Source organism: Camponotus floridanus, unplaced genomic scaffold (assembly GCF_003227725.1).
Source record: "Camponotus floridanus strain SB8 unplaced genomic scaffold, Cflo_v7.5 scaffold24, whole genome shotgun sequence".
In the NCBI taxonomy this organism is placed as follows: Eukaryota; Metazoa; Arthropoda; class Insecta; order Hymenoptera; family Formicidae; genus Camponotus; species Camponotus floridanus.
Window position 1 is genome coordinate 2,664,366 of NW_020229370.1, and position 12,115 is coordinate 2,676,480.

Consider the following 12,115-nt stretch of genomic DNA (forward strand, 5'->3'; position numbering starts at 1 on the left):
GCGAGAGATATGTGATTTTTAAAAAACTCTCTCTCTGAAGAATCTTGGTCCGCGCTTTGCATGTCACGTGCAATATTCGCAAACATCCCATACACAAAGCGCCAGTCACGAATGACAATCGCGCAGAGTCGGGAACAGTGTCCCTTTCGGTGTACAATCAGGATTTGTCAATTTTACATCAATTTTACATGTACGAGTTAATTTTTATGCACTTGAGCGAAGAGTGTTGGCTGTGCAAATTGACCCGACGACAGGCGCGTTTACCTGTCAGAAATAGAATTCAAATGTCACACATACACATCGTTGTCGATTCCCTCTTATATCTCGGTCTTCGTTTGTCGGTGTTGTTTAACGACTCGCGCGCACTGTCTTTTTGCCGCAGGCAGGACTCAAAGGGAGCATTGTGTGTGAAAGAGAGAGAGATCCGTGTCTTTCGTTCGCACTTTTTTCCACCTTCGATTCTCTTGGCGATGCAAAGGGAATCGTGTCGCGCGAAAATAAAAACGCGCACGCTCACGTGCTCGCGCGATATGTCACGCGTGCATGCGTGCAAGAGCGTTTACGTAGGCTAATGTAATACGGGTGATGATGTCAGCGAATCGGACACCGACTAGGTGGGTCTCACCGGTTTGATTTATTTCGTTTCGAATGTCACTTGCGTTACGCGCGCACGCGTAGAAGCCATTGCTTTTTCGATAAAATTGTTACATGTCCCGCTATTCGCGGGCGTGTATCGCAATCCTATGAAACGACCGGATTACGTGCACGCAGATATGGAAAATGCCGCTTCACATGTTACAGATTATAAACACGATCGGAGACGAAAATAGAATCTGTGACGTATAGTTTTAACATTCGGAAAGTTTATTGTCCTCTCTCGGTAGGAAGTACATAACAGCGTAAGTAAATAATTAAGTTGCGAAACAAGATTGACAGATATTCATAAATCTTTTTTTCTTATCTTGAAGGTACTATGTAATAAATAGGAAAATTTTTAAGTTGTTATTAAAATTATTTTTACGGCAGCAATTTTTAATAAAATTATATACACTGTTATAATTTGTGATCTGCGATTATTTTGTTAAAAATAAATTTATATTCGTCGATTCGTAACGAGAGAGTATAATATACAACGTTGTAATTTGTAAAATACAAATATTTCGAAATTATGTATAAATAGTGTCCAATATTTCAAAAAATAATTATTGCGCATAATGAAATTTTTTACTTGTTTACTTTCTTTAAACAAATATTTAATAAAAAAATTAAATAATTTGCGAGAAAGATTTATTGAGATTAATAATATTAAATATTTATCATATTTTGATAAATTTTTATCAAAGTATGATGAATAAAAATATATATACCTATAATTTTTATCTTTATAAATAATATAATTGTATAAGTATCTTAAGTATATGTATATATGTGTATAAATCATTGAAATATATTACAATATATTATATATATTTATATAAAAAAATATAAATATTTTATTATTTCAAATATTTCCGTATAAAATTTATTCTATACGCATTATATTACAGTAATGAAAAAAAATTAATTACTAGATAAAAAAAATTAAGCAATCAATTTTATAACTAGCAAGTAATAAATTAAATAAGTTATAAATTTCGTACCTTACGCTGCTCCGTCAATGCTTGACTCCGAACATTCTCCTCTTCTCTTGTTGATGATCCTTTGTTGCTCATTGATGGCACTCACACTCATTCACGAAAACATTAATTACACTCGCGCACACATTAATTAGCAGAATACGATTATCGCGCGGCACTTTACACGGCACTCCTGATGTTATCGCACGCAACGTGCATCTTACTATATTGTGACAAGAGAACAATGTAAAGACGATTTGTGCTCGAAAATCACGCGATTAAATCCATTTTGCTGTATTCGTCGTGACGAGTAACATTTATATATTCGTATTTTTTATATTCGAATTTCATTCTTTTGAATTTTAATGTAAATGTAATTAAAAATCCACATCTCACAATATTTGAAAGTATAGATTTGCCGACTATTTATACAAATAGATTTAGGAGATGAAATAAATTGCAAAATACGAAGAGTATAACAAATATATAACGATATTACAAATATCAATTTGTGCGATGCATTTGTAAATATTAGAATATGTATATGTGAGATTGATTTTTTATTAAATGTGTTATGATATTACTAGTTCGGAATTGATCTGTATTATATTCGCAATGTTCTATTAATGACCGAGAAACACGAAAATGATATCAATATCATTGTGATACAACACGATACGAACCGAGTTATTGATTAGTTTGGTCAAAAAATACATAATCGAGATTTAAATGTTGCGAGCATAGTACATTTCCAGCATACAAAAAATATACCTATTGTTAACAAATAGTTCATGCTGTTGTGAGTTTTTGTTATTTGTATCGAATTGAAGCCGCTTTGAAATAATATCGCAATGAGATAATAATTTATAATTCTTCCTTCTGAATATATGACAAGGAAAACATCTGCTTTGATAAATAATTGTTGTAATTATTCTCTATAAATTGGAAATTATCAGCCTATACAATTAATTAATTTACGCGATTAACAAAGTAAACATATCAATGCGATAATCAAAGCAGATACTACCTACTTTTCTCGATACATTCATTTGATGCATAAATTAAAGTAATACGGAACACGACTTCAACATTATTGTTTTATTGCTACATTTATAACGCTAATTATTTCCTCAAGTATGCTGGAAATTAAATTTTGTCGATTTAATTGTGATGTATTAATTACTCATTCATTACTAGATTGCATAATAATATATGCGAATCGCAAAATTGAGTGGTTAAATTAACAAGATACGATATTTAGTAATGATAAATTTGAAAGTCAAAAGAAGTAGAATATTTCGTATACATTTATTTCGTATTGCACGTTCCGTCAGGAAAGGGGGAGGGGATGACAACACGCGTTGTTCGACGCTCGTGACGTAACGCGCCGTTTACATATCGTGACCTTGCTATCATTCATGCGGCGAGACTGCAAGACAGTAGTGATGTGTGAGCCGCTCTGTGCGTCGTGTTACTTTCAAAACGCGATTGTTTCCTACCATTGACCATGGTAACAATTAGCGATTAATAAATTAATCGTTAATAGTAAGATAATTAATAAATTCTCATATATGAAGGACGTGGAGTGGCTATTAAGTAACGTAAAGACTATGAATAATACGTATATTTCTCATAGGCTTTTGAAATATTTATGTTCGCAATATAAAACCGAGATTATACGTACATTTTCGGATGGTCTATCGCGTCTTTATTCGCCATTAACTCAACTTGCGTAATATTATTCGGTATTAAAGTGAAGCGGATATCATTTTTGTGTTTTTTTGGTTGCAAAATGTCACGAAATCTAGTTTGGCTCGAATCCAAATTGAACAAAATCGCGGCACGGTAGAGTAAGAGAGAACAGTCGTAATTGATTCCACGTTATTAATGTCTATCAATATATTACATAAATTTTCGGTGTTTGCTCATTGTTAAATCTCGCATACTTCAAAAGATTTAGTCAACCTAAATCTATTATACATTCAATTGAATATTTATCTTTTATTTTAATTTGTATATTTGTTATTCATTTATATGTAATAAAATAATAAAATTGCTTTAAAATGCGAACATATATTTTCCAGAATAATATTATCGCGAGTTGCATGTGATTTTGACTGATTTTCGAGTAAATTAAAATTTTTATTCTTCGATTGCGATATAAGAAGATGCGTGTCAATGTCGGGAGTGCCTTATAAACTATTACGCAATCTTGGTATTTTATTAATTAGTGTGAGTATAATAATCGTATTTACGCAAGTAAATGTCAATGCCATCAATGACCTACAAAGGAAATAATCAATAAAAGAGAAGGAGTATACCCGGGATAGCATCAGAAGACAATGGAGCAATTGTCGAGTGAGATTTTATAAATTATTCAATTTATTTATTAAATTTGTTGTGAAATTAAACATTCGTTCGATTATCCTTGCAACGATTCATTTTTTATTAGTGTATAGTGATACATATAAGACAGATTTATGTGAAACACTTAATAAAATATTTACATAATATATAATATATAATATATTTTAATATTAATTAGGATTTCTAAATGTTTAGATTATATTTATATAAAATATTATATTTTTATTAAATTTTTATAATAAAATTTTATCTTCATCATTTTATAGAAATTTACATTTTACAGAAATTTTTTTCGATAATTATGCAATCTTTTATTAAATATTGTTTGAAAAACGTGAATAAAAAGTTAAATAAATTTCGCGCAATATATTTTTAAAATATTAATTATTTTGGACACTATGTACATAATTTGGAAATATTTATATTTTACAGATAACAACATTGTATATTACAATTCCGCTGTTGCAGATCGCATCGGTGAGTCTTAAATTCATTTGTATTTCATAGTTTCCGAGTGTAATAGATTTTTAAAAAAATTACATGTATTTGCAACTCGTAAAGAGACAAGTCGGTTTAAATCCTCGTTGTTACATGAATTTATCACGCGTAAACTTGTTGCAACACACTTTGTTTTTTGGTCATTAAGCCGGTTGATGAGCCGAAAACTTTTTGCAATATTAGCATCAATGCTTTAAAAGGGGATGTCAATAACATTATCTCTGTTAAGCTTATTTTTTAACCTACTGAATCTGTCTATCAGAAACAATCGTATATTATATTCGAGTGGCTATTGTGCGTTGATGCGGTATAATTATTTCATATTCATACAATAGGTGATGAAAACATTATATGTGTGTTAATATAATAAAAAAATGTGGAGCTCTTATTTTAAATATGAATTATTATATACGCACATTTCAATGAATCATACATTCATTTAGCTTGCATAGAATGGAGTCGATATCCTTTGCGGAAAATTGCTCTGGTAAAATATATTTAATTAAAAAAATTTTTTACGTGAAAGCTACAGTGCCAATCTGATCTTGTCGTTAATGGAACAGTATTAAATACTGCTTCCCCATTGCGTGTAATACATTTTCGGATAAATATAGCACGCATACATATAATACAATGTGACGAGTAAATGCAGCCGAATTTTTTGCATAACGGGCGACATATTACAATCTTTGGGGGCATCTGACTGGCGAGATAAATTGAAATTTATCGCTCGAAATGAGGAAATTTTCTGAAAGGGAGAAACGAGAGCAGCCGGAAGCCTTTCACGCGTGTAGAAGATACATGCGCGCGTAAAGGGAGGGGGAGAATGCCGCTGCAACTTTCTTGCGTGCATCCTGAAAGATACATATTGTGCGCGACGGGGATATGCGTGACGGCCGGCGGCGCGTTTCAATAATTTTCCCATGGGTATAAATTTCCGCGCACGAAAGCTTTTATTCGGCGACTTTGCTCCACCTTCTTTGAATTTTATTATCTTCCGTTAGTTTCGAAACATGCGACGTGACGCGTTCTCAGACTTTTGTATCGAATCCTCTTTAGAGCGCTAAATGACTAAAAATAAATTCACCGCACTTTTTTACTTGTTTATGGTATTATTCTTAGCACACGGAATATAAAGCACAGACATTTATTTTAAGATAATCAAGTAAAAGCAATAATTGAAATAATTGAATAAACAATTTTAAATAATTAAATAAATAATTTTAAATAATTGAATAAATAATTTTAAATAATTGAATAAATTCCTATAAATAATCTCGCTATATTTATTTATTTATTGATTAATTATTAAATACATATAACAAGAAGAGCGCACTTGGGAAAGTAAATTTTTTATATGATATAAAATATTTATTGTATGACGTTATGAATTTATAACAAACGGCCTCCTTTCTTTTGCTTTCCAAAGGTGTCAATTATTTTCGAGCGATTATTACGCGACTTTATCGATATCCCTCTTGTACTGAAATACAGTGTAAGCATGGCTTGCATGTAATCGATCGCGACTAATCGATTTTCCTCTGGAATGCCAATACGAGCGCATTGGACGGCAACGTGCGGTCGTTCCTAATCTCGGGATGCTGAACGAACGCACGTACATCGGTATCTTGCCGGGACAACACGACAATCCGTTACGGATCTTTGTGTGGACGAGCTTTCCAGAGCGTACACATCGGGTTTACTATCCTACCCCGTGCCGTCTAATGGCTCGGTCTCCAACCTCCCTCGCGTGGAAACTCTGCCCGGAACTCGATGAATTTCGAAACAGTTGGACGTGTCGCGTTGCCGCTCGCTCTTCGACTTGTCGCTAAACTTCAGGACTTCCTCCCCAGTCGCGGTAGTAATTGTCATGCGGTTCTCCTGCAGGAGTCCGCGGCGTTTCGCGTTTTAAGTCATCAAGTGGACAATCCGTTGACGGAATTAATGGATGATGTTGCCGTCTCGACAAGTGTCACTGTATAAAATTATTCTCTTTAATGTTTAACCGAGCAAATTGGACGGTCTTCCACGTGACTATTGGATTATAATTAATTTATTATAACGATTTATTTAGCGAATCAGTCATCAAGTGGACAATTCGTTGGCGAAATTAATGGATGATGTTGCCGTCTCGACAAGTGTCACTGTATAAAATTATTCTCTTTAATGTTTAACCGAGCAAATTGGACGGGTTTTCACGTGACCATTGGATTATAATTAATTTATTATAACGATTTATTTAGCGAATCAGTCATCAAGTGGACAATCCGTTGACGAAATTAATGGGTGATGTTGCCGTCTCGACAAGTGTCATTGCATAAAATAATTACCTTTAGTGTTTTAAACGAGGAAATTGGACGGTCCCCCATATGATAATTGGTTTAGAATTAATTTGTTATAAGGATTTATTTAGCGAATCGATTGAAGGATGCGCGAAATATCAACTTTCGCGAAATCGTGATTTCCTTTCCAGGCCACTGCGAGAACTTTGCGTGAAACGTGAACGGACTCCATTTGCATTACAGTTTAGAGAGCGGACTTTGTTGATTAATGATTCCGGTACCTACATCTGCTCGCGCATATACAGGTGTTCATACAGATCATTTCAAAGGTACCGTTCGTGAGCGTGTCAGGCTAGCTTAAGACGCCTTCGTTTCGCTGAATTAATATGTGGGTATTAATTTCTTTTCGACACACCGCCCAACTATTGTTTGAAATTATACGTGCTGTCATCTTCTGATAAATGGGTCTCCATCGTGTAAAACGTGTAGCTACTGCACGAAACGGATAAATTGCAAACGGCTCGTGTGAGTCAGAAAAAAAATGTCGACTGACACTAATGCGGATTAATCGCCCGGGTAAAAAGATCTCTCGTGCCTGTTGAAAAGAGAAAAAAACTAATGTCTGCATACATTTTGCATTCCTCCTATTGATTGCTCGCCGACATTTAAATGCCGTAAAAATTCCAATAAGCGACATCGACGTGTATTAATAAACATTAACGTGTGCGCCTAGAATGTGCTTTCACTATCTTGGCCGTTCGTTCGCGCGATAACAAGGTCTGTTTAACATTTTTTAGTAAGATGTATCGACCCCGAGCGATAAATAATTCCAGGAATCTTTTACGGCGCCTGCTCTTGATACGTGGATTGATATACGCGACCCAATTTCAGATGCTACCTCTACGCGATAAGGCGTTCACGTTCGAAAGGTGCATCTGAATCATCGAGGGATGGGGGGACGCTTTATTCTCGACTAACACCGTGTATCATTTCTCGCGACAGAGATCTTTAGAGAGAGTTATAAAGATAAACCGTAGATATAAAGATTGAGGGAGAGAGCGAATTTTAGTCTCTCTTGTTTATTACTTACCGTGAGAGAGAAGAAGGAGGGAATGGGCCGCCGTTAACGCGACAAAGAAATCCGTCTTAGATTCCACGGTCGATTGCAACCGCGGCTCCCGCGAGATAACGTTATAGGCCAACGTCGGAGGTATAATTACGATGATTTATCGATTGGCATACGAGCCATTCGTACCACGAGTCGAGCACGACGTGCGGGATGTCCCGTATTAATCATAGAACACAAAAGCTCTTACAACTTTGCGAAAGAGTTTACCTGAAGCGCCGGAGGCGACTCGGTGGCAAAACTTGCTTGTAACTTTGTTTTCCCGACTCCAATTGTTGCCACGGCGAGGAGACGACTTCCTGTATCCTCTTGCAATATTTTCCATATAATTTTGCCTCTTGATTGTAGATATTTGTTTCTTGAAATTAGTTAATAACATGTTCAGTACACATGGAATATGCCCGAGCTTCCGCTCCTTCATGTCGTTTAACTCGAAAATTGTCGCAATTATGCATCAACGTGGAATGTAAAACAAATATTTTATTATGAAAATTATGCGAAAGCTTTAATGAAAAAATATAAAAAAGATGTGTGTGGATGAGCAAATTTTATATGGAATAATTCATTACTTTTATGTACACGTGAAACTTCGACGTTTTTTTCATCGCTCAGTCACGTAATGCGAAACCCGCGATGTCGGGCGTGTCGAGAATTTTTGATGGTAAAAAGCACAGAATTATACCGGTAACACGGCATATATTTCGCGGATTATCCATGCACGCGGAGATATCCGATCAGGTCGATAAAGTTTCCAATCACGGGCCGTTATACGATCCGCCTTTCGTCACGATCGTCGTGTAACCCGGATTAAATCGAATTCGCCGCTCGTGGCATCGTAAAGTCTGGTCTAGGTAGGCTCCGTTTTGCTTACGATGAATAGCAGAAACAACATTCGAGCACGACGACCATAAAAGGATCGATCTTTTCACCTCTGGCGGGTCGGTCGGTCGATTGCGTGTAAAGATTATTCGACTTCCTCCTTGAAAGTTTGACGTCACAGCCATGGCCAATAATAGAACGATACTGAATATTTAACGTGGTAACATTACATTAATCGTGTTTTTTTTCTTTTTATCTTGGACAAATACAACTATATTACGAAGCATTTAATATACAATTTTTTTTAAATGTATTTACAATTTTATTTAAAAATTGATATCCCACTTGACTACACAGAAAAAAAATAAGTGTCAAATCAAAACTTATATATACTTAAACTAACGCGTTCATTGTTTCGTATATACGCAACAATTTATAGTCTTCTTGGAAGAATTTAATAATTTTAAATTTCAATATTATCGTCTTAATTTAATATTGTAATTGTCACCTCAAGAATATATAATTATTTAATTCTACTTTAAGAAAATTATAATCTTTGATTTAAAAAAGTTATTTTCTATCCAATTTTATTTCTTTTCCATTCAAGAAAATTAAATCTTAAATCAGAATAAGAATATATTTTTCTCGATTGAACTATATAAAATGGCTTCATTCAAGTAAGCAATTATTCAAGCAATTATACTTTTCTTAAATTAACGCGATGTAATCTCATTTCAAGATTTCCATGTTAAAACTAAATATATTTTCAAAACAAGAATGTCCTTTTTTCTGTGTAGGAAAAAATTATGACATCTTTTTTATGCATAAGTACAGAGCGATATATTTGATAGAAAGAGAGGAGAGGGGGAGATTAGAGCAGAACAATAATCTTGATACGAATCTTCCTATTCCAATTATGGGAGCGTTCTAATTATCGTACAATCTATTCATTCTACGATTGTCGTGCGATATCTTTGGAATATTTAGGCATGACGAATTACCCGAGATTTGATGTATTACTTGGAGGTCGTGTGATATGGTACCAAGGGAAACGCGTAGCAGGTAGAGAATTCACGATCTCTCCAACGTTGGAAGAGTTTCGGGTAGTTCTCGATCTCGAGATAGCGATCGTAGTTCGAGAGCTATAGGTCGTCTAATCGGTTGCTTCTGCAACCTTGTAGCTCAGGCACCGGCAATATCGACGCCCCGCGTAACGTAAGGTATCGAGGCGTCTATTTATCAGACCGTGCTCCAACTTTGTTAGGCAACAACAACGCTGGATATCAAAGGAAGGAGCAGCCGATCGAGGTAGGAAGGAGAAGAAGAAGGAGAGTGGAAGAGGAGAAGAGAGATAGATAAATACGAGCGAGAAGGAAGACCGAATCCAGATTGCGTCGAACGGAATTACCGGCTACCGAGTATTTTAATTATCGGAGCGAAAACGGTCCGGACGATAATTTCCTTCGTTAAGGTCTTCCCTCCACTCCCGAGGAGAAACGTTCTTTAATTTCCGCGGGGCGGGTAACTTTGCGCTTCTCGCCCCGGGATGACAGTAGGAAGAAACGTCTGTTGAACAGCTGATGTATATCGGAATCCTCCTCTCTAGTTTCGTTTTTGTTTGGCGCGATATCTAAAAGTGTTCGTTCCAAGTCGCGCCCTCCATCGATCGCGAGTGCCGAACGAGCTGAAGGTAACGCCGAGTGTAGCGCTCTGAATGTGGCGCCGAGTTATAACAGCCCGCGTCGCGTCACATCGCGTCGCGCTAGTGACAAACGAGTCTCGACGGCGGTAGGTCATTAATGCTAGTCTCGCCGGCGAAGAAGACGCATAATTAGCCGCGAGTCGTGTCGCATTGTTAAACGGAAGGAGGAAGGTCACTCCTTTGCCGCGTTTCAAAGGAGTAACCGTTTCTCCTCGCGGGTTGAGCTGGGGCTCGTTTCGCGCGCTCTCGAATTCGACGTTGTTTACGGACGTCGACGCGTATCTCGGAAGACAGGCTGAAGGAAGGAGCGGCGAAATAAAGCGGAGTGCGACGTATACAACGTCAAATGGAATCGTCGTCTCTATTTTTGCCCGCGAAGCAGATTTCATCCGCGAGTGCGTGAACTTGCACCTAACTTAACCGCGTAAGTGCAACGCAGAAGGAAATAGAGTGGTGACGGCGTAACGAGTTCGTTACATTGATTGTGTCCGCGCTTTTGTCACTCTGACGTTTTTCATCGTCGCGACAGTGTCGTAACTCGTCGCGCCTACTGGAAGGAGAGAGAGAGAGAGAGAAAAAGCGGTTAAAGAGAAAGAGAAGAAGAATACACACGTTTGTGCGACGCGTTGTAGGACGAGAGAGTGGTAAATACTGACGTCGTCGACGTCGTCGGCGATCGTATAATGGAAATTTATTGAGAGAACGAGAGAGAAAAAGACAAGACCACCGTATACGATTCTGTCTCGAGACTCCGGTTATGACGTGACGAGAGGAAAAGTTGTAGTCGGCGAATGTGTGTTGCGTGTTCCCGAGCGAGGAAGATACCATGAGGTCGTTACGAGTAATGGTCCTGCTGCTCTCCTGCTGCATCATCGGTAAGTCGATCATTCTGTTGTTTATTGCCGATCGATCGACGACGGATCGATCGTACCTTATCGCGGCCAAACGACGGCAAACCCGTCGTCGCTCCGGCGTTTTGTTCGTTGCCGAACGATGCCGTTGAGAGATTGCTTCTTCGTTCCATTATTGCGAGATTAATTGAATCGGTTATCTGGAAACGATAACACGCAGTGAAAATTAAATTTTACGCGCCGCAAGAAAACGGTTTACTCCGAGATGAATAGAAAAACTTGGATACCTCGCGGTTCTACGCGCGAGTAAAATATTGCCGATCGCGTTTAATAAATCTCGAATCGTCACGAGGATTGTTTGGAAATGCTTTCCAAGTACGCGTGCGTCTGTGTATACATTCTGGAAACTATATCGGATATTCATATATTCTCCATTCAGTTATAATATAAACATCGTATTCCGAAGCGGTTGACTTTTGCTCTTTACCTCTTAGAAGACTGCTCGCGCGAGCGAATAAATTAAATAAACAGGTATCGCTGCACATGTTTGCAACGACGATACGTGGATGCGGTTTTTCTGGGCAAAGACGGACCCACCGGGCAAGATTAATTGCGCGTTTGCAGTGTATCGCGACCGCGAATGCTTTTTAAAAAATTAACCCGTGATTTATGTGCTACGCTCCGCCGATCTCTCGAGTGTCACAATCCTTTTATGGTTTTTCCACCGTCTCGTCGCGTACACTTTCTTGCCGATGAAACGAAACTCGAGAAATCTGTCAATCCTTTATGAGGAGTTCATTTCTACTTTTTACGCGAGCGTCCAGCGTCCTTTTTCGTCGATTCTTTATAAATTG

At 37.1% G+C, this 12,115-nt stretch overlaps 1 protein-coding gene across 5 annotated transcripts in view; it reads left to right on the forward strand.

Moving 5' to 3' along the window:
- LOC105249853 (cysteine-rich motor neuron 1 protein) overlaps nucleotides 1-12,115 on the forward strand; it is a 254,936-nt gene that overhangs the window by 90,938 nt on the left and 151,883 nt on the right. For 4 of the 5 annotated variants that reach the window (XM_025409056.1, XM_025409057.1, XM_025409058.1 and 1 more), the window contains one exon: nucleotides 4,416-4,460. The exons of the other annotated variant lie outside the window; for it this stretch is intronic. In XM_025409056.1, coding sequence (XP_025264841.1) covers nucleotides 4,416-4,460 — 45 coding nt within the window. The remainder of the gene's footprint in view (nucleotides 1-4,415; nucleotides 4,461-12,115) is intronic. 5 annotated transcript variants of the gene reach the window in all.